Raw genomic sequence first — 27,200 nt, 5'->3', positions numbered from 1 at the left:
AAGTTTCGTAGTACATATGCCAATACCAGCTGCATAAAAACGCAGGGACCATGAGCTTTCAATGGGTTTTCCAAAGTCGAATATAAAAATTGCTGCGAGTCAAGCTTATTTATGTAAACACTTCCAGTAAATTTATTTCTTGACAAGTTATAGCCCCACAGTCACCCAGCAGCAAAGCCACCCGCGTGGATTCTCCACCATCTCCCGCAGTGCAGCCGTGCAGCTGTGAACTGGTGGGCTCCCATCACACCTGGTGGGGCGAGGGGGCAGCCAGGCATGATCCGTCACCTGGAGCCATTGCTCTGCTTTTACCCCGTGAATCCAGCATGTCTCCACGCGTCTAGAAATGCGATACTGGGCAATTGCTTGTCCCGGGTGTAATTCCATAGCCAGGCACAGATTCCACCGTGGCGGCGGGGAGCGATGCCGACCGGGGCGTTCAGCAGGCTTTGCTCTGCAGGGCCCTGCCGGCACAGGGCTCGCCGCCACGCTGCGGGGCCGGCTGGTTGCACTGCCGGCTGCGCCGCGCTGTGCCCGCCTGGCAGGGAGACCACTGCGACCAGCAGCTCCAGCGCCCGTTCGTCTCACCGCCTGTAAGCGTATATTAAAAAAGAGGGGGGAAAAAGTAGTAATATTCAAGTCTGAAGTGCTCCGTAGGGCCTGACTGCGGTGGCGTGCTTTGGGTGGGAGCAGGGGAGGGTGGAAGGTGCTGCCAGCAGTTTGCGGTTTCGGCTCTGGCTCTGTACCCTGTGCTGTGGGTGGGACTCGCTGGTCCACCCCCGCCGTGCCCAGCACACGGACGGCTGTTGTGATCAAGGTGCTTTGAAGCCAGCATCATCTCCTTCAGGCACCACTAGCTGTTTCTTTCTCTCCTCTGCTCATCTGAAAGGCTGCATCTTGGCTTTCCTTCCCAAAGGGCAGCCGACAGCTCTCCCTGCACTGACTTTCTCACCTCTGCCCGAGACAGAGGGACAGAGGTCTCCTAGTGTCGTGGAGGTGTCTGAAAAGTCTGCCCATCCTTTTGGAGGTGGGTGATTTCAAGGCTTTTTCATTACAGTACAGACTGAGTTGTCAGGAGCATTCAATACTATGGATTATGGTGGTGCTCCTGAATGATGGGAAAGCTTGATGGCTGTCATTTACTGTCGGTTTTTATTTACTCAGCTGGCCTTCATGCCTGGCTTGGGCACTTTATTAATCCAGACAGCACAAATGGATGTGTGTGCTCTGACGTAGTGCTGGGTGGAAAGCTGCGTTTGCCGTCTGCTGAAGCATCGTGCTTTACAAAAACGGAGTTTGGCCTTAAATGAGTTTTGGAACTAAAAATCTGAAATGAAAAATTGCCCACGAGCTGGAAGTGTGTCTGTCCCCACTATTGCTAAAGTCAGGGAGCAGGGGGGCTGGCCAGTTCGGTGGGCACGCTTTGGGGCCAGGGCCTGAGCTTTCCAAGCTCCTCATCTATACGGGTTTCACCTGGGTTTTTCTTCACAGTAGCTAGTATGGGCTGCGTTTTGGATTTGTGCTGGAAACAGGGTTGATAATACAGGATGTTTTTGATATTGCTGAGCAGTGCTCACAGAGAGCCAAGGCCTTTTCTGCCTCTCACCCCAGCCCAGCAGCGAGGCGGCTGGGGGCACAAGGGGCTGGGAGGGGACACAGCCAGGACAGCTGAACCCCGCTGACCCAAGGGATGCTCCATACCATAAGTCGTGCTCAGCCTATGAAGCTGGGGGAAGGGGGGGGGGGATATTCGGCACGGTAATGGTGATGCTTGTCTTCCCAAGTGCTGGTTAGGCATGATGGAGCCCAGCTGTCCCAGAGGCGGCTGAGCCTGCCTGCCCGTGGGCAGCGGTGAGCGAGTTCCTCACTTTGCTTTGCTTGCGTGTGCAGCTTTTGCTTTACCTGTTAAACTGTCTTTATCTCAACCCATGTGTTTTCTCACTTTTACTCTTCTGATTCTCTCCCCCATCCCATGGGACCATCTCAGGCACATCCCCTGGATTTGAAGCCAACCCAAAGAGCCTGAGATTTTTAAAGAAACCCACTTTGCAGTCACTGAAGCAATGCTTTTGAGCTCAGCTTCGTAAACCATCTACCCAGCTCTGCTCTAACTCCTTATCTCACCACAGCTTTGGTTTTCCAGTGGTGAGACCCTAGTTATGAGCACATGGCTGAAAGCCTGGAGCCCTGCCTGGTGGAACTGCTCTGAAGATAGATTTTCCTGCCAGCTTCATGTGCTGAGATTTGGAGTTTTTTGTCATCGCAAATTAGGACAAAAATATCCAGAAAGAACTGTAACATTTTTTTTTAAATAAGAGCATGTTCCAAGATTAGCTTTTTTTGCCACTTATTTAATTTTTTAGGATAGTATATAAAGTGATAAAGAAAACATAAATAAAAGCCTGTCACTTTGGAAAAACACATTTTTTTTCTCTCCCCAAATAGATACTTGCCTCTAGTTAAAGTGTTTCCCGGGGGCACTGGAGGGGAGAAGTCTGGCAATGTGGCAATTTTTTACTCAAACAGCATTTTGGGTGGCACATTGCTTGTGCACCACTCCCCAGCTGCTTCGCCCGGCCCTTTCAGCTCCCTGCCCTCCCTGCCCAGCGAGGTCGGTGCTGTCACCCTTGCAGCAGGCATCCTTAGCCGCACGCTGCAAGCACTCCAGAGAATGTCCGTCCTGAATACGTGACATCCTGGTTGGTGAGGACCAGGTGACGGTCTCATTTACAGTAACGAGCTGTGCCCGTAGAGCACTGCAGGCAGGCAGAGCCCACCCCTGGGTGGGCAGTGCAGGCAGCGGGGTTTTGCCAGGGTGCTGCCGCCGAATCCCAGCTCAGCTCTTTGCAACATGTCAGCCAGTCTCCGGCTATTAAACACATCCTCGTTTCCACTGATTTATCTGTCATAATCACCTAAGCTGCTAATTTAAGTGTCTCGCAGGGCTGCCTAGGATGGCATGGCAAGGAGAGCAATATGGCAGTGAAGGCTTGATTGATGCATGGATGCAAAGAGCTGTTGGGTAAGCGGGGGGGGGGGAGGACCCTGTCCCTTTGCTGCCTTTCCCCCTCCCTGCCGCAGGTGTGGGCCGGGGTCTTACCTCGGCGCTTCGTCTGCTCGCAGGCAGGGCCTCCGTAACCGGGGCGGCACTGGCAGAAGCAGGTGTCTCCCACCAAAACGGGCTCACCGTTGTTCTGGCACGGTCCGCAGCGGCAGGCGTTGAACTCCAACAAGTAATCGTCCAAAGCCCGTTTCAGGTTTTGCCGTTTGGTTTCCATATCGCCGAGGTTGCTTCTGCGGAGAATTTCATGGATGGGCTGCAGCTGCGTAGGATGGAGATGAATAGCACGGAGACAATTTCAGCTGGGCTTCAACTGGGACGCTACCACACCGCAGCCAGAGAGCTGTGACATTGCTCGATAAACTCGGGGCTCAGAAAAAACTCATTTGTCTTCCTCGACAGCTCCATGTACATCATGCAAATGTGTTACCATGACCGATGGGCCCCAGCGACAAACCACCGTACCAAAACCTTCCTCATCCTAGAGATTTGTGTGGGATTGGCTTTTCTGGACGTGCTTTGGAGTTCCAGTTTAGATACAAATGATAAATCAAAACACCCCAGTAAGCCCATTTTTTGACTGATTTCTTGGTGCTGTCATGATCTCAGAGATTCTTGCATGCTTTTTGCCTTTTTGAATCAAAATGTTTTGGTAAGAGCTTTGGACAGTGGTTATCATCAAAACTTTGATGCCAACCTGCCATTAATGGTCACCCGATGGGAACCGTCCAGTAAATGCTGAGTGTGGAGAATTCTTCCTACATACTTTTTGCCTTTTGATGTCATGAAATGATACTGTGCCGTCTACAGCTTTAAGAATATAACATGCTCCTAGTATTTCTAGTAGCAAAACCCAGTTCTATAGATCATTCAGCAAAAATAGTCCAGTTTGGGCAACTGCAATTGTAACAACTGAATATTCATATGCATATGAATATTTAAGCTAAAAGCTCAGGGCTGGGCTGAGGACACATATTTACATTTGTCTGTCCATGAGTCTTGTGCGAGTGCTGTGTGTCTTGCCTGGGGATCTGTGGAAACTGGTCCCAGAGAAGAGTGAGGCACTGTCTCATAGCACAAGGCTCAGTGAGAGCGAGTCATGGGGAGCATCAGCCAAGCTTTGAGAAGAGCTCTTAGGCAAATTTGCACCAGCCCGATTAACAAACGAGAGGGAGCTGCAGATAAGAGCTGCTGAAGGTGACACGAGCACTTATTGGCAGCTCTGGTTGCACAGTGACTGCTGAGCCCCGGAGCAGCCAGCAGGGAGGTCAGCGCATGGTTTACTGGAAAATTGCAATAAATTTTGCCCAGGATTGATGGGAACTTGTGCAGAAAGGTGAATAACCTGCCGCTGGAACTGAAAGTGCTTTTGTGTTATTGGGGCTTTCTGCCGCTGGGGTGCTGTCCAGGAAGGTTTGCAGCATCCTTCTTGCCCTGCCAATAACGCAGGTAATTCCTCGTTCCGTTTTCCCTTCTCCCACCCTCTGTCAGAGCCGGGAGCGGGGTGCTTTCAAATGAAGATGAGAGGGATGGATGGGGCAGCATGTCCCTGCCATGACTGAGGTACTTCCCCCACACCCCCCAGCTGCGCTCCCGGAGCAGAGCAGTGGTCATAGCATCTCGGGGTAGATGTGGTACTCCTGACCACAGCCAAGGAGCTGTGCCCAGCTCCTCACACCTCTGCACTCTCTGGCCCTGCATTATTTGTTTGCAGGGTTGCTCTTCTCTCTCCCTTCCCATCCCCTCTGCTTGCACCTGTCTCTTCCCCACCTCTGGAGCCCTGTAGGATGCTTCGGTGATCTTTCCGTTTTATGGAGCATCCGATAAAATGAAAGGGAGAAGCAACTCTTGGTGGATTTTTATGGCCACAGACCCCCTTTTGGAGCATGGAGAAAGACAGGACCCACCTGGCAAAGCAGCCAGGAGCCCCCTGCTCTAAATTCCCTGGAAGCACTCTCAGCTACAGCCACCATGGTCTGCAGAGGTTAGGCATAGCCACTGCGGCTCTGAGGCAGGTGAAAAGTGGGGGGGTCTATGCAAAGCCCTTGCCTAGGGAGGCAATACTCCTTCCCCAGCCCCCCAGGGGTCCCCTGCTTATACGGGAGGGCGGAGAGCAGCGGGGAAAATAATAGAGGTGAATGCAGCCGCAAAGAGCCATTCTTTGGGAAGCTGTTTGGGAACACATCAAAAACTGAACTCGCCACTAATCCAGCATTAAGCTCCTTGTCCGTCTCCCTGCGGATGCGGTCGGTGGGAGATGTACTCCCCTTTGTGAAATGAATAAGAGGTTACCAGATCAGTGGCCCATTACATTTAATCTTGTTCTGTGATAGAATCACAATAAAAATACAAAATGATCTGCTCGACTACACTTTCATTCCTTATAGTGGCAGAGTTTCTTCAACTGCAGAAAAGCCTTACCTCAAAATCAATAACAGCAGGATTATATTTTAATGACCTTCCCCAGTGACGATACATATTGCCATCCCAACTGTTTAAGAGTCCTCCGCTGTAACTGGTATCTCCACCTCTTATCCGGGGAATAATATCTTCCACAACTGCACTGTTGCTCTCAGCATCTGAAAAGTTGAATCACACCCATATTATTTAGCTACCGTTCCCACACGTACACAAGAAATTGCTTAATGGAGGTAAGTCATGCAAGTCATGCAAGGGGGCTGTCAGTGAGCATCACCGATGCTGCCTCCTGGAATCGATGGGAGCTTGGCATCCCCTGCTTGCGGGACCACGTTACCACAGGGCGGCCGGTGATGAATTGAGCATCCCGAAGGCTCTAAGCTGGTGCAGCCTGAAGAGCCTACATGCCTCCAGCCTTGGCTTCTAGTTAGCGTGTGGGCAGTAGATCATGCTGTCTGTAGCTGGTTAAGTGATTTACCGATCTGGGGCTTCCTAGCCTCTTTTTATACTTTTTATAGTCAGTTTTGACTTCTTTAATAGTTGCCACGTTGCCCTTGTCATCCATTCCCAGTCTGTCATGGCCACAGGAACTGCAGCCTTCCAGCCACCCCACTGCCTCTATGTACACGTGTTCCTAATCCAGGGATTGCTGCCTTAATTCCTGCTCTTTCAAGAGCAATTAGCACTCCTGGAGACTGGGACCCAAAGTCGCGTTGGTCCCACAACTGGGCCGGATCCACGGCTGGAGATGGCACCAGAGCTCCCTTCTCCGTCCCCTTGTGTGACCCCGCTTGAATCTCCACGCCCAAGTGACCAAGCAAAGCGATGCCAGATGCTGTGACAGACATCTGCCCTGCTGTCATACCAGTTTTCAGAAATCCTTTCTTTGCACAGTCGGAGGATGACACAGATGCTTCCAAACGCTGTTCACTCTCCCTGACTGTAAGGCCAATGGAGTGGCCAATGCAGGCGCTTATCTCTTCAGCGCTGATGTCTGCAAAACAAGAAAACCGACAAAATCAGTGGCTCATTCTGAGTGGAAGGTTGTTCATTTACCTGCTTTTTTCCCCTCCATCAATGAAGAAAATAGTTATTTGTGTGGCCTGTTTTGCAAATTCAGGAGCTGTTCCAGGCAGAGAACAGCCAATATTTTGTTGGGGTATGTTGGGCCTGTCACATGATAGGTGAGCAGGGAAATGTCCTTACCGTGAAATTTGTTTCCTTAGAAAGTATTAAAAGAAAGCAGAAACCTGAACACAGGGCTTCAGGCACTTATTTCCTTGTTTGGTCTATTTGTTTAAATCTAAAACATTTGAGGGTTTTGCAGACTGAATCTAGGGTAAAGCCAGGAACAGCAGCTGAAATCAATAGATGCTCACTAATTTCCCTAAACTCAGGACCTGACCCATGTATTGGGGGTTTAAGTAGCATCTTCAGTAGCAACTTGCAGAGGGTCTGTCTGCTGAGAGCTGCCAAAGCCTTGCTGCCAGCCAGCACTACCACATACATCATGAAAATACGTAACTGGAGACCCATGAAGGGACTGCAGAGGGGAGAAGGGAACTAATGAGGTGGTTTCACCAAGGTAAGCAATGCGCATATTTCATACAGCCTGGGTTTATGTACATACCACTGTGCTGCAAATATAAGGCCGTCTTCTTTAACAGGTAAAAAATCCATTGATTTCTATAAATACAGGTATTGTAAGTAATAGGTAACTTTTATATTGCTCTTTTTGTCGGAGGACCTTAAAGTGTTTTACAAAGCAGCCCAGCGATCAATGCGGTGGCACTGGAAGGGGGGCAAGGAGGTCAGCAGGATTTGTGCATCATGGCTTAATGGTCTAAAGGCTGAAGCTCTGTCCGAGCCCCAGCCCGGAATGGTGTCTGCTGAACTGCCTCAGCCCAGCATCGGGGAGCAGGGTCTGGCCTTGCTTGTGTTTAAAATACTGGTAAAACGCCCGTAGCTTGCTGTTTTGCTGCCTTCTACACACCCTGCAGGAGAGGCTCGCTGGAGCTGCTCGTTGGCGCGGTGGGTCCCAACTGGCGGAGCTGCTCCGCATCTTGAGGAAGGGGCTACAAGTCCTGGATTCAAACTGGTGAGAGCTGAAGCATGCTCAAGACTTCAGGGGGGATTACATCCCATTGCAAAACTGGGCCCTTGAGAAAGATTAAATGTGTGGCACTCAATTACTCGTACTAAACCGTTCAACAGTTGTAAACACAGTGGGTAAAGTTCATTCACCCAAAGCAATATGAGTGATTGCTTATCTTGGTGTTGGAGGGCCATAAAATTAAACTTGAGGAACACCCTGATTAATTGATTGGCCATGGTTCCTGTTGAGTAATTATGATCAGCGAGGGTCTGTCAATACAATTCGCTATTGGTTGCAGCAAGATCGGGTCTTGATAAATGAAAAGTGGTTATCATTGCAAAAGGGTGGTCATAGAAAATATTGGCACTTGAGGGGGGAGCTCTGATAGGTTTTTTATATGATATAATTTGCGATAGCTAAATGTGCTCAAGTGATAAGATTTACTGCTGCATTTTGAATTAATCAGAATATATGAAGACTCTTTCTAATTTAATCTGTGCATAATCTTTCTCCCATAAATGTTCTTGTAATGTGTGAACACATTATACTGTTTTCTGCTAAATAATAGAACCGTAACAATCTATTTTAAAAACTAGTAATGAAAAATATTGATGGCAGAGCATCAAGGGACCTTGTTCTGACATATGTATTTATTTCATTCACGACCACATCCATGCAAGCCCTTGCAGCCTGAAAGCTAGAAATGGGTCTGGCAGCAAAACTGCCACCCTGAGCTCTGCACCGGTGAGTTGCAGCCTATTCCTGGGTATCTAAACCCAGAGGGTGTCTTCGTTTGCAAAATTCAGGTTTCCTAGATGCTTAGAGTCCAGCTCATGCCTGTGCCTAGCTAGACGCTCAGCAATCACCCAAGCTGTCCTTGGACCCAGCCTAGGGATCTTTTTCCTGGGCATGCGCTTTAATCACTGGTCTATAAAAAAGGAGTGTTTTCTCTCCCAGAGCATTTAGCATAGAGCTTCGTGGGCTAGGCGGGCTCTCGGGAGCCGTGGTTGATCTAAAGCAGGTGCCATGCTGCTCATCCCTGTGGGGACTCAGCGGTACATCTGCAGGCATCTGCAGCGCTTCAGACTCTTAGGAAGGTCGCGTTTTAAGTCTTGAGCACTTCTGTCCTGATCCTGTCCATTCCTCAGGGAAGGTGGATAGTCCTCTTGCAAACATGTGTGTGTGTGCCCGTGGTGTGGCACGTTTCCCAGGTCAGCGGTGCTCTGCGTCACGCAGCTCCACGTGGTTGGGTCCTTCTGGGTCTGCGTCGTGTGACGTAGAGCACCTCTGACCTGGGAAATGGGGACTTTCTGGCAGAGCCTGGGTTAGATGAAAATTACAGAAGCATGCTACATTAGAATGAAAACGACCTCTCTACTGGGGCACATTTTTGTCTTTTACTGAACTTCAGCATCCTTCTTTCCTAAGATAAGGCATCTCGTGGCAGTAAATCTCCTCTTTATATACGCAGCAGGCACAAGATGAAGTGAAATAATAGCCTCCCTCCACATGCTCTCGATTCATTCTTCCTCTGAAATTGGCAGCCTGCTTCCTGAAGACTTGCTTGCCAAGATCTTCTTCACTTCTATATCACTCGCTTTTCAAAGTGAATAAATGATCTGCAGAGGCGTCGTGTTTCCAAATGTTAGTAGTTCAGGAACTTGATGAAAATTCTCTCAGTCGGTAATTCCTTGTGGAAAAACTGGCATGGTCAGCCCTCACCGTGGAGTGCATAGTTATCCTAGTGCTGATAGTACCAGACCATTTCAGACCAGAGGCAGAATTTGGGGCAGAACCATGGAAATTAATGGAATTACAGCAATTGGCACCAACTGCAGCAATTTCCACCTGTTGTCCTGTCCAAGATCACAATTTTCTCTTGCATAAACGTCCAGCCTGGAGTTACCGAGGCACCATTATCCTTGGCAGAGCGGGCAGTGGGATCTATGGCATGGTTGACACCTTTGCAGGAGTTGACAATCCAGTTAGTGTACTGAAGTGCCCTGTTATTGTTCTGCATCTTATGTTTTTGACTAGGAAAAATGTCATGCTTTTGGCTCGCCAGTAATGGCTATTCTTGCTCTGTAGGCATCTGCAGTGGATGTTTTATGTAACTGAGATTTACGAGATATGGCTCTCCAGCCTCATAGACTCTGGTCTGTTGAGAACTGGAGCTAACAGAAGTCTGTTAGTCTTCAGATCTGACACTAACCAGAGTAAAGTGGCAGAGCTATTGCCAAGTGCAAGGCGTTATTGCCATTTACAGAAAATTGAAATCCTCACTATTAGGAGGCTAAACCGTGAGTGGGCTATCTTTCTTTGTTCTGGATGAGTTTGAAGTCCTGGAGCATTCATGATTATGGCCAGAACAAAGACTATTAGAAATAGGGGAAGTTTGGAGAAGTCTAGAAAGTCACACTGAAAGAAAGGGAGAAGAAGATGCTCGGGTTCCTCCCTAAGACACCAAAATCTCACGCAGATTCTGAAATTAGAGCAGGAAGGACGTTTTCTGATACTCAAGCTTATCTGTCCCCTGCTCTGTGGCCAGTAGAGTGTCCACCTAGTGAACAACACGCAGGTACCCCTGCCCCACCCCCACCATGCATTTTGGGGCTTGTGACCAGTACGTGTCTCTCGTGTGACGGGGCATGCGTGCCAGCTCAGCAAAGAGATGCCAAAGAGCACCCACCCTCCCAGGGCCAGGGCCACGATGGCTGTGGGGAGCAGCCAGAGCCAGATGAATTGCTCCCGTGGACTGGACCCACCCCATGGCCACCAGGTTGGAAACCCCTGGTTTAGAGCAGAAGTTGTGAAGAGAGAGTATCTGTGTCATTTTCTAACCTTTTCTTCTCATTTCCTCCTTGTTGATGACAAGGATGTACTCAAAGACGCCCCCCATGGTGCCAGACGTCATGAAATGGGTGCCGTAGTCGTTGATGAATTTGGCATACATGCCATAGTTGTAGGTGTCCGGGAGCTCCTGCAGGGAGAGCAGCACATCTTCATCCAAAACTATGTTGTCTCTTCTCATCTTGAAACGGGCTGTCTGCACCTTCGTCACACTTCTAATGAATCCAACCTCCTGTTGGAGGTAAAGGAAAGAAGAGCTGCCACTCAGCGTTTGTTTAAAACAAACAAACAAACAAACAAACAAACAAGTCATGTCTAGTTGTTAGGTTTGCAGAGGAGAGCCTGGCTCTCTGACTGTCAGTGTATGTTGAAGGCATGAAAACAAACCTGGGTTTAAACGAAATCGGTGGTAATTCTTTAGTGTTTCTTTCTGGTGTGCTGTATGAGGTGGAGGGCAAAGCCGTGGGTTTGGATGCTGTGGGGGTTTTTATTGGTGTGTGAAAACGATCAGAATAGGGCTCTGCATGATTCTCCTCCATCCTCCATTTCTTTCTTCTGCTTTCCTTTCCATACTGGTTATTCCCTTTTGCTTTTTTCCACAGCCTCAACCAGTAGTGCAGGACAAGGGCTGAAGGCAAGCCCAGCCCAGTCTGGCCAGGAAGGGGAACCCTGGTGAGGAAGGCGCCAACGGGAGGAGGATTCCCTGGATATACCACCCGATCCACAGCTCCTCTTCCAGCTTAGCTGCTGCCTCAGGCAAGGCTCTGGTGCAACCAGAACAGCCCTTTAAATGATTCCTCCAACAATAGATCATCATTTAGCTGCAAACATTGTGTGGGTCTAGACAAGGGCACAGTAAATACTATAATGGTGCCCATTTCAAACAGCTTTTAAGGGCATTTTAACTCAGAAAACCATCAAAGTAATTCTTCTTTATTGTTTTCTGTCAGCAGCCACAAGAGAAGTGAGATGGGGCACAGTGAATGTGGGAAATACCAGCACTCGTGTTATTAGATTGGAAAAAGGTCGTCACAGCTGGTCCGTGATGTAAACCCACTGTGAGACATGCACCCTGTTACCGGGTACTCTTTTTTTTTTTTTGGAGCAGTATTTTAACCTCCCATAAAAAGTAGCATATTTCCCCATCACAAGGCAGCTTGTATTAATTTGAACAAGATATATTTGCTACCGGAGATCATTCCCTGAGGACAACTGTTTTGATCAACATTTTGATATTTCCTCCTCCCTCATCGTCACTTTAAGCATTTTTTTATTTATGTGCTTAATGTAGCCATGAAACAGGATGGGGTGAGATGACATGTGTTGCGGTACTTCGTAATTCAATTTTATTCCCACTCCCTGTTTGCTAAAACGTAATAAGAACAACAAACAGGGTTACTAACGATCATATTGCAATTACATGAACAAATTAAGGTACAATTACTATGTGTTAAAAAATGCAATTGAGAAAATAAACTGACATAAGTTACAGCCAGACCATGTGATGCACAGATGACATGACTGGAGCATATGCATCACTGATATTATTTTATTTTTTTTTTACCTTTGCAGTGTATTGTGTGAAATTCTTCAAGGATCCTTTGCCACCTGATAAAGTGAAGCCCAGTTCTAATTGGATATCTGATTCTCCAGGCCCAATACCAATGGTAAAGCCGTTTGTTCTGGTTTTGTCACTTTTAAGGGCATCAAGCAGATCCTTTGAATCCTCGTAAAACTCAAAAGCGAATCCAGAATCAGCATGAGCCTAAAGTGAGAGGAGCAGACATTAATTTTTCAGGTACTTCCCTTCCTTTTTAACCTCTGTTTCTTTAAGGAGCTGATGATGCCTCTGTTGAAGCCCGCGATGCTCCTGACAGCACTGACATTGACTTCAGTGGATGTGGAATAGAGAATTAAGTCACGTACTGTTACATTTGGAAATAGGTGAGAAATGTGGGTAAAGCCATGCATTTTGCTTCGACTGTCTCCAGATGGGGGAAAGGTTAGTGTTTAGCCAGTCCAAGCAGTACCATTAGAGCCAGAACCAGTAATGGTACATATTGAGATAGCTTGACGTTCCCATCATAAAGCCTTCCTTCCGCTTCCTTACAGCTCTGCCAAATCCTAACAATTTGGACTGAATTTTTTCTCCCCAGCCTGCTTCTGGATGAATTTATTTAGGAAAAAAAATCAGCCACTTGCAATGGCAGCACTAGAAAACAAACATTGTTTTGCCTGTGTTTTAGAGAAGTGACCTTTTCCTTGACAGCTCTACTTTGCCAGCATGTGAAATGGAGCAGCCTTGCTGAATCCAGGCTGTGTCATTTGCCATCTCTGTAAAAAGCCAGCTGAACTACCAACACTGCAAAAAACCATCTCACACCATTGTGAGTGACTTCCTAGACCGCAGCGGGTACACTCCTAAGGTAGACGTGTATAGGGCATGCTCGAGTGTCCCTCAGCGCCTGACCACGGTGCAGATGTCCACCACTGCTAGCAGCAGAAAATGGGGTCATCGGGGGCAAGAAAACGTGGTCCGTGTGGTGGGTCTGTCTGGGTTCCAGCTGGGGACTAGGGAGCACAGGGGACTCCACCTGCTGGGAGTTCATGAGAGCCACTTGTATTGAGCCTGTGGCTGTAACGTTCCCCTGGAATAATGTGTTTTCTTTCATTCATGTCAAAAAGCATGAGAAATGTTGAACAGTGTGGCCAAGGCACCCACTTAGGACATGGAAGACCCAGGCTGAACCCTTGCTCTGCTTAGTTCAGTCTCCAACATCAGATGTGACCCCACAGTATAGGCGTTGTGATTCATGGTGATGGCTTGCAGGGTCTCGGTCTCGCTCAGGATTTGGATTTATATCCCTTGTAGCCATGCCATAGACTTAAAAGGCTTTCTAAGATTGAACCAGTATCATTGTTCCCATTTTCCACATGGCCAAATTCATCCCTGGAGAGGCAAGTGGCTTGTGCAAGCTCTGCAGCTCATTAATAGCAGAATTTAGAGAAAACACATTTCTCTTGGCTCTGAGCGGGCCAGAGTAAGCAGTGGCGATGCCTGGGTGATATAGCACGTCAGCTCCTTGATGTGCCATAAAACAGCATTTATATCATCGCTTGCTGCTTGTCTCGGGGACAGCTGGAGAAGGGTACCTTGCAAGTCAATCCATAGTGAATGCTAAACCGTACAATATCTTTATAGCAAGCTTGACTTTTATCTGGGAAAACGTTCCTAAATTTGACTACCCAGAGTACTTACTAGGAATTGGTATATGTGGAAGTTGTAAGGTTTGCGGAAATACTTCTCATCGTCTCCGTAGTACAGACGTTCACAGGCAGCGTCGTACCTCAGCTCCCGCCACTCACCGTTGTAGACATACTCACAGTGGCCTCCAAAAAAATTAGGATCATACACGTACTGGCTCTCTTCCTGTGTTAGGATATTGTATCTTGGAAAGAAGCAGCATTTGGAAAGTTATCCATAGCTCCCCTTGTATTTCCCCAATAGTCTCTGTCACTGTTTCTGTTCTCCTGACACTCCAAGTTATCTGTCCTCAGGTCTCTGACTTTGAATTTGGATAGCACCTAAAAATCTAAGGATTGGGTTTATTATCTCCTTGCTATGTCCTTCCCAAAGGAGACAAACAGGCATTTTATTTCCAAGACATCGCTTTGGACTCCTAAGCTAGAAGTAGAAGAAATTGGTGAAGTTGTCCAGCCCATCCCAGCAAGTAGTGATGAAAGTCCCGACGTCTTGGCATTCCTCCAGGTCCCCTGTGAGCCTAATGCATCTCACTGTCACAAAGTGTTTCCTGGCATTTTCTGTTAATTGTTTTCTATCTTAATTTCATCTCCTTCCTTTTAATAATGGTCTCATTTATCAGGGGAGTTAGCACCCTCCCTAGACTTGCAGCCTGCTTCTGCTTTGCCAAGTCTCTCACTTACTGTTCCTTACACCTTTCTTCCTGCTCTCCAGCCATCGCAGCTGCTTCCCTCTGAAGTCTTGCCTATTACCAAATATTCCCTGTAATTCCATGGCCCAAGTAAAAGCATTATTCAAACTAGACAGCAGCATTGCTCCTCACAACAGGGAATCATCTTTAAGACTAAGCTAGTAAATGCTATTGCTTTTGTGTGGTCTGCAGGAGAAATGCATCAGAGAGCGGGACTAAATGGGTGCTTGGTTAAAATTAATGTATGCCTTGAAAAAATTTTGATGGACTCTCTTCGGCCCTGGACCAGAGAGACATTTACCTCATGGACTCCAGAGAACGTTGGATCGAGCTGATGGGAAGGTTCTCGGGTGGCTGACTATGTGCTCATACTGCAGCACGTGTTCTCCAAGTGAGACTAAGCAGTACCTTGGCTAAAGCATAAGTTTTAAACCAGGGGTGTCGCAGCAGACAGTTTGCCTTTCAAATTGGTCTGGAGTTTTCTTTTGCATGTATTACCTAATCAAAATTTGAAACTGAACAGGGTGACACTTCTTCATGGATAGAGTATTTACCCTGCTTGTATCTATTTGTGTGGTGCTCAGGCTCTCTGCCTTCAGTCTGTGCTTTGGAGTCCTAAATCCTGGAGTCAAGTCTCCTTAAGGATGAACAGCACCAGGTTGCTGAATCTCCAAAGTCTTCTGTTTGCTTTAATATATGGCTTTTATCAACTGGAGAAAGCTGTGAGATAACTAGGATATTTTTTGACAGGAGTATAAAGAGGGCATCACAAGCACAGAGTGGCTGGGAGAGGCCAGGGTCAGACAGTAAATCCAAGACAGGATTTGAAATAAAAGCCGGGGTGAACTTTCCTGCCTCCTTCATTGCTACACATGGCTACGTGAGACGGGAGCTCTCCTTTGGGTCTTGTACAGCACCCTATAAACTCACGGAGCACTGCTGTTACGAAGGAAGAGCAATTTACAAAAACTCAGTCCTGTTCTGATTGTGAGAGTAGCAGCTATTGATTCGTTACTCACCCTTGGGCTGCTTTTTCAGACCCTGGGATTGGGAACAGGTGTTCACAAGGGCTTTCAATACCTTCATCCTCACAGTTACTCTCATCAGACCCATCCCTGCAGTCTGGCTCTCCGTTGCACACCAGATGCCGTTGAACACAGCGACCTACAGTGCACAGGTACAGGCAGTGGTTTATCCACCCTTCAGAAGACCTTTTTTGGCAGCTTGCCCTGATGGTGCTGTTTACCACCCTTATCTTGGGGCCACAAGAAGTCCCACTGGGTGTTAAACACCACGCTTTTCCATTGGGAGCTTGCTTTTCCCAGCTCCTTGGCAGGATATTTTCCTTTGCGACCTGGCGTGAGCACAGCTTGGATCCAAGCTGGCCTCTCCCTTGGGCTCCCAGGGGATGGGAGTCAAGGAGAGGTCACCTCGGTGGGCTGATTTTGTTACTCAAAATCATGCTTGTGGGAAGGAGCTACAGGAAGCAATAGCTTCTCCACTTGGCTCAAGAAAGTCGATTCTGTCTGATTAAAGTGAAATTTAGCCTCTTCCTATTGCAGGAGGTATTTGGGAAGTTTCTTGCTGTGATTATAGCTCAAGAATGGATGTTTTCTGGAAGGGCAGCTTGAAAGTGTGTTTGCTTCTGGGAGTGAGGAGGAAGCCTTGACATGACGTTCATGGCAGGAGGGAACTGGTGCTGCTGCACTTGCCTCGATGGAGTGGTGATGACCTGCTCCAGCTGATGAGCTGGTCAAGGGCTGGCGCGTAGTTCTAAATTTCAATAGAATTTTCATTAAAGGCTCAAGATGGGAGTTTGAGCCATTTGTGTAAAAAACAAAAATCTGTCAAGGCTAGTCAAACTTTCAGAGAACAGCCGTATCTTGTCCCGATCCTCAGAGCTGGGGATGGCTAAAAATAAATAAATCACCCCAACAGATTGCTAGTTGGATTCATGATTGAACTATGTCTTTTGCAGAGGGAGAAAGTGGCGTGCTGTGGGAGCGCTGGTGCCCGTGGAGGGGAGTGTGAGCACGCAGCACAGCAGTTGGAGCAGAATATTTCTACTCTCTTATTTCCACTGAAAAATTAACCTTTTCCAAGTCACACAGCCTTCTTTTCTATCCAAATTCGGGTGTAACGTGGATGGATTTCTGTAAAAGTGAGGGGAAAGACAAAGATGGGGATATTTCCCGCTTCCTTTTGCACTGGTTTACCCTCCTGCTGGCTGGTTGGCAAAGCTCTGCCCGTGGCGGGGGCTGCTATCACCCCAGGTCTGTCCGCCCAGGACCAAAACCTCTTTGGCAAGAGTTTGTGCCTGGTTCACTCACCTGTTTCCTCACACCGAAAGTCTTTCCCACAGCTGGGGGGTCCCGTGCATGTTGTCTCGGCGCGGCAAGCTTGCTCACCCCAGAGGTGCCCCGCGCATCGCCGCCCTGCGAACCCCGCCGGCTGCATCAGCCTCCGGTACCGGTGCTAAACCGCACAAGAGAGAAAAACACCGCCAGCACCTAACCCATGTCCCTCAGAGACACCACCTCCGCAGGCGATAAAGCAATTAAAACCATCACTTCTATCTGTATTGTTATCTTTTCATGCAACCCAAAGACTTTGTCCATGATAAATGGAGGAGAGTCAGCAGCAAGGTGGGAGCTCAGGAGATTTGCTTGAGGTTCATGTAAGTGAATTCAGGTGGGGCTGGGGTGACTGTTTTTAAATATCTCTTTCCTACTTTGTACCTGGGATTTTTCATTACACGTGCTTTGTCCTGAAATGTATCAGGCTCAGATGGACACAGACACTAAATGCAACACTGGTCCTGCAACGTTACCGATGGATTATTAATAAGAAGTGCTGGTCTTTAAACCGGGAAGGAAAAAAAATACACGGAAAGAGAGAAGAACCAAATCATTTATAAGCATAGGAACAAAAAAAATGCAGGGATAAAAACTCAGTAGAAAGCAAAATTATGTCGAGTATTTGAAAATAAATTTTTGAATTGTGAAGACATATGTGAAAGGATATAAAAAAGTGAGAACAGGAGCTGATGAATGAAGACTGCTTCTAATTTCATTGGAATATGTGCATTAAGAATCAGGGGATACTTAATTAAATCTGAGATAGAAAAGGAAGAAAGTCTTGGGCAAATATTCGGGCCTGATTCTTCTGCTATTTGCCTTGATTTCGCATTTTGCTGTTCTGCTGCCTTAAATGAATTTATTCCCCAGTTTACACCAGGGTAAGTAAGAGCCTCTCTAGTAGAGGAGCATCTCCGTCATATTTGGATGAGTATACTGGATGCTTCAGAATGATGAATATGTATAATATATATAATTAATGTGTGTACATCCTCATCACAGACACATCTGAAGATAAATTAATACATTACGGTGGAGCCTTACTTTTTTCTCCTGGCAAGGAAAGCAATCAGTCCATTCTGACCACTGGCTCAGCTGACAGTCGACAGGAGCTGGAGAATTAACATCTCTGCTGCTTCTTCTGAGGAGGGGAAGAGACAGTGGCCTGTGGTCTTTGAAGTTGTGTTTTAAGGAGGGATGGGGGCTAGCAGGGGGGAATTCATCTCTCTGTGTGTTTTTTTTTTCCACCAGGAATCCACTTTGTAGGAAATGGGAAGCATCCTGTAGCCAGGGTGGCTGTACTACCCAAGATGCCCCGTCCAAAGATTCACCATCAGAACTGGCCCCAGCGGCAGCAGGTGCAGGACCTGGGTTGCCTGCTTTCCCAAGAGCTCCTAGCCCTTTCCAATGAAATACATCTACGTCACATATTATATCACCAAACACGCTGAGTAAACAGAAGGAATGTCAGGAAGAGACAGGTTTTAAGGAAAGGCTTCTTTTTTCCCTGTCTTCTCAGAAGCACATCGTAAACTCCAGAAGCAGTGACGTTTATCACCTTGGGCCTGTTCTGAAATCTATTGATTTCATTTTTTTTTACACCTTTGTGAGTTCATGGTCAGTGTTTTTCCTGATGAGTGTGAAATCAGGGTCTGATTCCCGTGGGCTTTGTGGAGCAGTGGGAATGGCTGCACCAGCAGTGCCGAGAAGGCTAGATACAAAGCAGTGTTGACTCTTTCTAAAAGGAAGTACATTCTGAGAAGAGGAAAACAACTAAAGGAAGGGTGTAAAAGCAGCAAACGGCAAGGGTACTGTATCTCTATGGCCCTTGGATCAGACTCTCTGCGCATACACCGAGTATCACTATGCAACAGTAAGGAAATACTTCCCTGCCCTCCTAGCCCAGTTGTTACAATCTCTATTTCTGTCCCTGCTCCTATGATCTTTGTGCAATGCATTCTCCGTCTTGAGGAGCACTTTGTGGCATCCTAATACAACTCTGTGTTTGCCACAGCCTTCAAAGCATTTTGAGGGGTTACTCTGAGCCAAAACAGCATTATTAGTATAAGTATTTTGGTGCTTAACTAATGAGCAGTCTGTTTTACTTAGGAGACCGCAGTCCAAAGAGAAATATTGATAATTAGCTGAGGTGCGGGGCACACTGGGGAAGCATCAGTGTAGATGTAGGCTGTGGAACAGTTCCTAAATGAAAACCACCACAGCTCAGCAAGGAAGCCCGTGGATGCAGATCAGTGTGTGAGATAAAAACCCACTGTGTCTCCAGGAGAACAGGAGCCTGCAGACAAACACAGAGCTGGAGGACACGCCTGTATTGATGCCTTTTTTGCTCTGACAGGAGGATTTGTGGGCTGTATCATTCAGCACTTCACAAAGTACTTAATTGGCTCACCTTCGATTGGATTTTACATTTACCTCTTCATTATTCTGCCTTGTTTGATAAGTTCATCAAACATCAAAAATCTCGTCTTTGTTCATTTTCAAAAGGGATTATCGGAATAAGCCTTCATAATTAAGTGTATCACTACCACTTTTTTTTTTCCTTTCCGCCTTCTTGTCTCCATGTTCCAATTATCACTGATACCTTTTTTTGATCCTTCTAAATCATATTTGCCTTTAGAACAAGCCTGAAATTAATAGCTGTAGAAAAAAAAAAAAAAACACCTACCATTTTCCTATCATGACACTATAGCTTTAGAAAAAAGTAACTTGTTTATTCCCTTCCTTCAAAGCCTAAGTGACACTTGTATAGGTTAATAATAATGTTGAAGGGAAAAAAAAAAAGGAGGTATGAGGATCTGGCTTGCATTGAAAATTGGGTTATTCACATGCACTTGTTAACTTCACATTGTCAAATGCAAAATAATTATAATGAAAAAGAATATGAAAAATATTCGCTCGTAAATCATCTTGTATAGGGAATTCATTTCAAGTGCCCAAACCCAGTATGGTAATTTTGGTAAGGAAGTTTAAGAAAGCTTAATAGTCATCTGCGAAAGAAAAACCATTGTGCAAACAGTTCCTATAAGAAGGAATTATGATGCCTAGCTTAGGCTTTGGCCAACTGCCAATATTTTATTTATTTTTTTTTCCCCGATAGCTGTTTACAGAGAGCACCGTGTGCACATGCCTCAAGTCAGGACAAAATTGATGGGCTGACTGACTTGTCTGTAATTTCTATATGTAAAGTGAGGGGGGAGCGGGCTTACCTCTGGGAAGGCGATGCCTCGAGCTCCCTGCGCACTGTGGCCGTGGCCCGACGAGCCGTTAGAGCCAGCGAGCATATAGACAGAATCAAAGGAGAAAGCCGACACAGGCTCCACCGCATTATTTTTCCATATGTAAATGTTTGCTACAGCTGCAAACAAAAGCTTCAGGCTTCAGGATGCCGTCGGGCAGGCACTGCTAGAGCAAGCGCGGAGCCCACCAGCCCCCAGAGCGCTGCGGTAAATCATTGACAGCAGCACGGATCAGATCACAAAGGATCAAGACACGTCCCAGAGGCCTTTGCCCTTCTGGAAACAAATTCCCGGTTTTCTGGCAAGGGAATCTATTAAACTGTGCAACTGTTTCCACATTAAAGTCAATCAAGTCCAGTTGCAGCCAGTGTGTTTCTTGTCCAGCCTGCCACCCTCCTTTTAATTTGCAGGAGGAGGGAAATCATTTTAATTCCCACAGTGGCTTAACTGCAATTTCGGTGCATCTGGTTGCTGGCCAGGGAAGAGCTTCCCCATAGAGCAAATTGAAGATTATCATAAAATTGTGTTACGAGGACCGTGTACCTTCCAGATACGTCAAGGTGTACTGGCTTTGAGCAGCAAGGCTGGGGGGTACGGGGGTGGCTGGGGGGGGCGGCTGCGGGGAGCTGCCCCCGTGCCCGATGCAGCCGGTGCCGCCGGCTCCCAGCCGGACCCACCGCTGCCGGGGGGCCCCGAGCCGAGTCTGCTTTGGCCATGACGGCACCTGCTGAGCCTCCCTCCCCCTCCTCATCGCCACCCACGAGCCTCTCCGTGTGCTTTCTCCCTGGCCCAGCTGAGGAGGGGGGTGACGGAGCGGCTTTGGCGGGCGCCTGGGCTCCAGCCAGGGTCAGCCCCTCACTCAAAGAAACGTCAACTCAGCTTCTTCTCATTGCCGTCTCCGTAAGACAGTGTCCCATCTCCAGAGCTGCTGTAAGTTACCGCCTGGCTTTTGGATGGCCCTGCACAGTCGCTGCAACACAAGAAGGTAAATCTTTGTTTCCTAAAGTGGTTTGGGGTGAAGAGGATGCCCCCTCATCTGAATTTGTGTCTTACCCATATACTGTGCAAACCCATCTGTTAGTGGTGCCTCTGATGCTTCTAGCTGGGTGGGATCTTAACACAGAAGTAGTGGATGTGCCCAAGTGTAAGAAAGCAATACCATAGAAAGCAAGAACACCATGGGTTATTTATTAGTAAGATAATAATGACAAGATGAGAATATTTAGTTTTGTGCTGGAAGAAAGAAAAAAATGGCCATTGGAAAGACACTTGGACAGGCTATAGCCCAAGTTGGCCCATAACTGTTCCCTCAGGCTTGCACTCAGCCTGCAAAATTCCCCCAAGGGCTCATGGGCAGGCACAAAAATGCACAAGAAATCTATAACTTCATTAGATATTGGGTTTTAAAAAAAGAAAGGTAAAAGTTCTGTTGAGACTTTTGTGTTCCAACAAGGGTCTGTATCTCCCTGCTTTTTCTTCTGCATAAGTGGGCTGAGATGCTTCATGCAGAAATGAAGTGTTCCCAGCAGACAACTGGAGGCTTGAGCCTCAATAAATTCAAGAGAAAGTGTAATTACTGTAGGAAAATCTTGTTGTGGGCTATTACAGCTGTTAAGTAGACAGTGAATTGTCCTCTGTCCACAAAAGACTGGGAAGTAAGTGTCACTTTGTGTATTTCCCAAATTAATTGCAAAGCTCATTTCAATAGGTGGTATTGTAAATTATCAAAATAAAAGGACCTCTTACTGTGTTATTTTAATGTAATTAAAGTTCAGAATGACCCTGGGGCTTATCTGTGCTAAACACAAAGAAATGTAGCACATGGGTAAACCCTGTAGTAAAATGAAATCTGCCTTTTTGTGACCTTCGAGAGTATGTTAATGTAATCCCTTACCTACTAATGCACTTCAGATGAATTCAGAAAGTCCTTCTCCTTTCTTCACCTACACAAGAAGAGCTCAAATGAGGGGTTTAGTATTTTTATATATATATACTGTTAAACCTAAATTGCTTTTGCCTGGGAAAAAAGCAGGGGATGTAAACTGGCCTAAGGTGATCCCCCGTGTTGGCTCCCTGTTACACATTGCAGCCTCTCCGCATATCGCTGTTAAGACAAGTACATACAAAGGCTTTAGCAATGCTTGTAGAGGTCTGGTGGGGGTGGACCCCACTGTCCCAATGGTGGGGACCTCCCTGGCCGCCTGCCAAGTCTGTCTTCGGTCCAGACTTGGGCCGTCCCGCAGTACAAATGGCTGCTTTGCACGGTCAAGTGCCTCCTCAGCATCTAAGCAAGGCTGTCGAAGCAGTATATCTTCTCTTTTCTGATAGCAGTATCAGAAACACACCGTATATATAATGAAAGTTATTTGTGGCACATCTGCCAGGTAAAAGGCTGGGCTGGTTTGTGCAATCAGGCACAACAACAATTTCGCACTGATAGGTGAGGTCGTCTGGGGGGGGAGGCGTGCGGGAGAGATTTAAGCAGCCAGCAGGGCACACCACGTTAGAGGTGAAATTAAAGAACCTCTCTCAAAGGTGTTATGTTCCAAAAGTGATATATATAAAAGTTATGGTTCCATTTATAACATTATGAATTGAACTTGTCTAGAATGTGTGTTGGAACCTTGCCTCTGAACCTGAATTAACTCTCTGAACCTCTGGCTTGCAACGCTAGCCGTGCTGTCGGTGGCAGCGCAGTCACCTTCAGGAGGATGAGCCATGGCCTGAAGCCCGGGGGCTCTTCAGGAGCAGGGAAATAGGGGCTGTGAGCGGGCTGGGCTGAGCAGCGAGCCTGCATCGGCACTTTGTGACTGTTCCTGTTGCAAAGCTCTTTTCCCCGACACTGAAGAACTCTTCACTGCCAGCCTCTAATTAGGAGACACGTAACTCCTCATTTACAACTCTTGTGTATCTAAAATCAGGGGCAGATTAGCTCAGTGTAATCTGGGGCACCCACATTTCCTCGCTGACAGCAATCCAGGATTCTGTTCCACTTCAAAAAGTCTCCACTTCAAATGTGTTTGGCCCAACAAGGGGAATTGATTTCTGCCTGCGGAATGCATTGAGCTTTGAAATAGCACCTGAACGGCACGCTCGGTAATGTGGCTGTCTGCACCAGCCTAGCTCCAGGGGGACGTTACATTACAAGACCTAACATAATGTTGTTGTTGTTGTCCAGCTATTTGCATTTGTGTTTTCTTTATATGTAGATTTTTATTTTTCATATATTCATACAGTTTTTGCTGCAGGGGATGCAGTAACTTAAAAGAATCATCCTTTTTTATGCCAATATTCTATTTATAATTTCTTTTGCAGTACATTATTCATGCAATACTGTAAATCTGAATTTTGTTCCTGACTTGAAGACCATGAACATCTAAAGGCAGAGTCCTGTTCTTTTTTATTCTGTTCGATACATCATACCCCCCCAAAGTCATATCCGAGCCGCTTGCTGTCGTGCATCAAGCAATGTGACTGACACCTGCCATGTGCTGTTTGTTCTCTTGTGGTTCCCCAGGGAAAAGTGCAGAGCAGGCAGCCTTTCATTCAGGGGTAGGGTGGTGGTTTTTAAAAAATACAGAGATTGTTGCAATGTACAGAGGTTATGAAGATGTTAGATGTGGCAAGATCAAGAAATTACGCCTAGCAATTGGAGCTCTGCCCTTGGAAAGTTCGCCATTTCACACGTGCTTTCGCAGCACACACGGGCTTTCTCAGCTCACCCTCTCTGCAAGCGCTGGGGAGCTTTCTCTGCACAGTAGCTTGGTAAAACAACTTCTGTTTTGCCAAAGGAGCAAAGCTGGTTACCAAGGTCTCACCTCTGAACTTCAAAATTCAAAATCCCAGCAGAGATACCTTCAAGAGAAGGGTTTAGATTTGGAAGGTGGCTTAATATTGTCTAGCAAACAGAAGAGACAAGTGGAAGTATTAGGAAGGATAAGAGAGATGTAATGCGTTTGCCATAGTTTATGGTGCTGAGCAGGCGTTCTGCGTGAGGCGGTGTTTGTGCAGTCCTGAAGGCCTCTGTCCATGTGTGTGGCATCACCGCAGGGCAGGGAGAGGGTGCTGCAGGTGGTACCCAACCCTGGTCATCATCCGCCATGTGAGCGGGGTGGTGGCAAACACTGCCTGCAGGTCCCGACAGGAGCGGTCACTGTCACCGTGGTGGTCCCACATCTCAGGTAGCAGCCGTGTCCTGGTGACAGGGATGGCCAACCTGCACAACCACCAACATGCCGTTCCTCTGCACTGGTTGTGCGTCTCACTTCTGGGGTTCACCTCTTTTTCATCCCCAGCTTCAGTTCTCCGGCTGCTGGGTGCTCGCGGTGAGACAGTGCATTGGAAGGACCCACAAAGCCATGGGTCATTTGTGTGCACCATCGGCCACGTGTCCCAGTTACTGAGCCGAGTGGCTGTGGAGAGGTGTGGAAAAGGTCCACCTAAGGACCAGAAGACGAGCAGAGGTCTAGTGCTGGACATGCCAGTCCTCATTTGGTGTCACAGGTGTCTGAGAACACCTTCTACCAGAGTAAACACGTAGCCTTGAACACAGGAGCAATTGTACGGGCTATACTGCTAAAAAAGCGGTATGCACTTAAGTGTAGGATTGGGGCCGTACTGCAGAGACAACCGTGTAGCTCGGACAGATAAAACCCCTGAAACATTGCAAGGCTTTTAAATTAATTTTCTTGACTGCTACAGTGCTTCGCTGGGGCTGATCTTAAAACTTCTGAAGGAGCCGCGCGGGTACCTACGTTGGCTCCTCCTAAACAGCATTTTGTCCTGGCCGTTCAGTGTTAGCTTTGTGAGTGCAGGGATCAATAATACTGCATTTTCTTAAATTTCTCGTTAGTGCCGGTAATGCAAGATGGAGCGAGCGGCTCGATGGTGGAACAAGCGATCCTATCTCCCCCTCTGCTGGAAAACCACGATATGGCCTCCTGGCAGAACACGGGTAGGATGCGCGGGGCTGGGTGGCTGCGCTGGCCCTGCGAGGACCAGAATAAAACGGAGCTGAAATCCCCCCTAGCACGAGGTTCTGCCCTGCTATCCACTTCTGCCCATTCTTCTGGGTTCTGAGGTGTTTTTCCCGACATACAGACCCTCCTGCACTGCAGTCAGGAGCTGCCGTTTCCCTCACTCTGTGCTCCATCTCTTTCCCTCGGTGCTGGCCCACATGTGGGGCCAGGAGCTGTGACAAGGAAAAATAACTTGCCAGACCATCCCCAATTTATAATATTGTGACACTGGGCTAACATCATCACCATTTATGTTGTGGGCAATACCTGAATCAAGTTGTCTTCCAAGGAAGACTGGATTGTCCCAGAATTTCCCTGCTTTTCACCAGTCATGCTGCCCCACCTTTCCAAAACATTAGGAATAAATCATATTCCCGAGATCTGCTGTTGTTTCTGGCCTATAGTAAAATCTCTGTGAAATGCAAAAAAAACCCCCCAAAATTCTGAATCTGTATCATACATGACAAATCCCAGCAGTCGCTAAGTAGCTGAAAAAAATAATGCAGGGAAAGCAAGTCTGCTGAATGCTGTGCTTGCAGCGCTCGGACTGATGTGTTTATACAAGTTACTAATTGCATCACTGCAAAAAAACCCCATCTAAATCATAACATTCAAAATTTTTAAGCAGGATGAAATGGTTTGTTCTGGGGCGACTGCATGCTGAGGAGGTGTTCGGTGCTGTGAACCCTAGCATCATTCAGGGTGGGTTTATTCGAGTTGGGGCAACTCCCGTTCTGGGTCGGTGCCTCTGATACACAAGCCCAGACCAAACGCCAAGCTTCTGCTCCAAACTGCTGCCTGTTTAACGGTGGCAGCGGACAAGGTGGCCATTGTGTTTGGCTGGGACGTCACCATTCACGGCCATTTGCAGCTTGGTCAGGCCCTTCGGGAGGCACCAGCACGGGGAGGAGAGGTGGGGCAGGAGGGAAGGGCTGTCAGAGGGATTACCTGCATTCCCTCCGGCGTTCCAGGGTGGGTATAAAATCTTGCTTTGACGTCTGCTGACATACCTGTCTAATTTCTCTAAGGAAATGGTGCCACGTGGCCCATTAAAAGGTGACTTACACAGAGCAGCGCCAGCCCTTTATCATCAGGCGTTCCCCAGAAAGGTCCAGAGTCGGAGAAAAAAGTCGGCTTCCCCTTCTGCTGCGTTTGATCTGTACAACACCAGGGCTGCCCCGTGCTCCCCGCGTGGTTATTATAGCCCGGTGCGATTTATGGCAGCCCTGGGGCTGCTGTCAAAGGGAGGTGAGGCAAGTGGGGTCCTCCCAGGGCTAGCACTCACAAAATGCACGTTTTAAAGAAACTTGGCATTCTTATTTTTAGAGCCCATATAGAGGAATCTGTCCTGTCCCTTTCTGCAGGTCCATGGCTCTGAAGTCACAACCTCCTGATTCTCCAACAGTGCTTTAATTCATGGCCTGTGTTCATACCACTGGGCGGGTCATAAATCCTCCCCAGCTACCTGCACACAAAGCTGGCATTCATTTTCATCATGCCGCGGCTCCAGCCCCAGCTTGGGGGGCTTCCCTGCCAACTCCTGGCTCGGCAGGACCCCGCTTTCTTCTCCGAGACCACCAGGCAGCAGCAGGGCTTTTCATGTGGTGAGGAACGAGACCCACACTTCGAGTCATGTCTCTGAAAAATTAATATTTTTTTTTCCCTAATTTCTTTTCCTTTCTTTTTCAGCGCTCCTTAAGCTTGGCTCTGGAAAGTAAGGTCAGGTTAGGCTGTGAGAGCATCGGTCCCACTCCAAGGCCGTTAAGGATGGTTGGGGCAAGGCTTTCCTCAGTGTCCACGTGCAGGGGGGGGAACGTCCAGCCAGAAGTCACGTGCCACACCCATCACCTTCACATCAGTGAGGAGCAATGCGGGAGGACCCTTCAGACAATCGTACGCACGCAGGTTGCTCTCCCATCCTACAACCCCCAGACATGCTTTCCCAGTCCTGTTTCCCCTAACCTCAAGGCCCGCTATTGCTGCAGCATTTGTTTTCCAGGCAGCTCTTTGGTATATAGGTATATATTTGGTATATATATATTTGGTATATAGGAGGGGTGCCAGGATTCAGCTGGTGATGGGTGAGTATAGCTGAGGGTGCTGGTGGTTCCCAGCTCCACAGACAGCATCCCCTGGATCCCACCCTGCTCCATGCAGCAGCCAGCTCTGCTCAAAGGGAAGCATCAAGCGC

At 47.6% G+C, this 27,200-nt stretch overlaps 2 protein-coding genes across 9 annotated transcripts in view; one reads left to right on the top strand and one right to left on the bottom strand.

The window, feature by feature from the left end:
• Window positions 1-105: 105 nt before the first annotated feature.
• Window positions 106-20,180, bottom strand: C8A (complement C8 alpha chain). The gene is made up of 11 exons (XM_005232976.3): window positions 19,962-20,180; window positions 17,779-17,875; window positions 16,708-16,852; window positions 15,397-15,541; window positions 13,684-13,873; window positions 11,989-12,189; window positions 10,416-10,656; window positions 6,345-6,473; window positions 5,483-5,640; window positions 3,101-3,323; window positions 106-591 (listed from the first exon to the last, which is right to left on the bottom strand). The coding sequence occupies exons 1-11, from the start codon at window positions 20,078-20,080 to the stop codon at window positions 440-442; spliced, it is 1,800 nt and encodes a 599-aa protein (XP_005233033.2). The 5' UTR covers window positions 20,081-20,180; the 3' UTR covers window positions 106-439.
• Window positions 20,181-20,299: 119 nt separating this feature from the next.
• The window catches only part of FYB2 (FYN binding protein 2), a 30,425-nt gene continuing 23,524 nt past the window's right edge, over window positions 20,300-27,200 (top strand). For 2 of the 8 annotated variants that reach the window (XR_008749028.1, XM_055815494.1), the window contains exons 1-3: window positions 20,300-20,976; window positions 24,844-24,945; window positions 26,699-26,902. Coding sequence is in view for 7 of the 8 variants with exons in the window: in XM_055815494.1 (XP_055671469.1) it covers window positions 24,859-24,945; window positions 26,699-26,902 (291 nt within the window). In the remaining variant the exon portion in view is untranslated. Of the gene's footprint in view, window positions 20,977-24,843; window positions 24,946-25,634; window positions 25,712-26,037; window positions 26,258-26,373; window positions 26,614-26,698; window positions 26,903-27,200 lie in introns of those variants that run through there. The other 6 variants (XM_027780436.2, XM_027780433.2, XM_027780441.2 and 3 more) reach the window with 5 other exon arrangements.

The sequence above is a fragment of the Falco peregrinus genome, chromosome 10 (assembly GCF_023634155.1).
Source record: "Falco peregrinus isolate bFalPer1 chromosome 10, bFalPer1.pri, whole genome shotgun sequence".
Classification (NCBI taxonomy): Eukaryota; Metazoa; Chordata; class Aves; order Falconiformes; family Falconidae; genus Falco; species Falco peregrinus.
The sequence above is the reverse complement of the archived record's forward strand: the minus strand, read 5'-3'. Positions and strand labels throughout refer to the sequence as shown.

What these genes read in the sequence shown, in the direction of transcription:
- C8A (XM_005232976.3), bottom strand. Translation starts at nt 20,080, where the DNA reads ATGCGGTGGAGCCTGTGTCGGCTTTCTCCTTTGATTCTGTCTATATGC. An exon ending in GAGGCATCGCCTTCCCAGAG is followed by an intron (nt 17,876 to 19,961) that starts GTAAGCCCGCTC and finishes TCCCCTCCTCAG; the next exon opens with AAGAAGCAGCAGAGATGTTA. An exon ending in TCCACATATACCAATTCCTA is followed by an intron (nt 12,190 to 13,683) that starts GTAAGTACTCTG and finishes CTCTCACTTTAG; the next exon opens with GCTCATGCTGATTCTGGATT.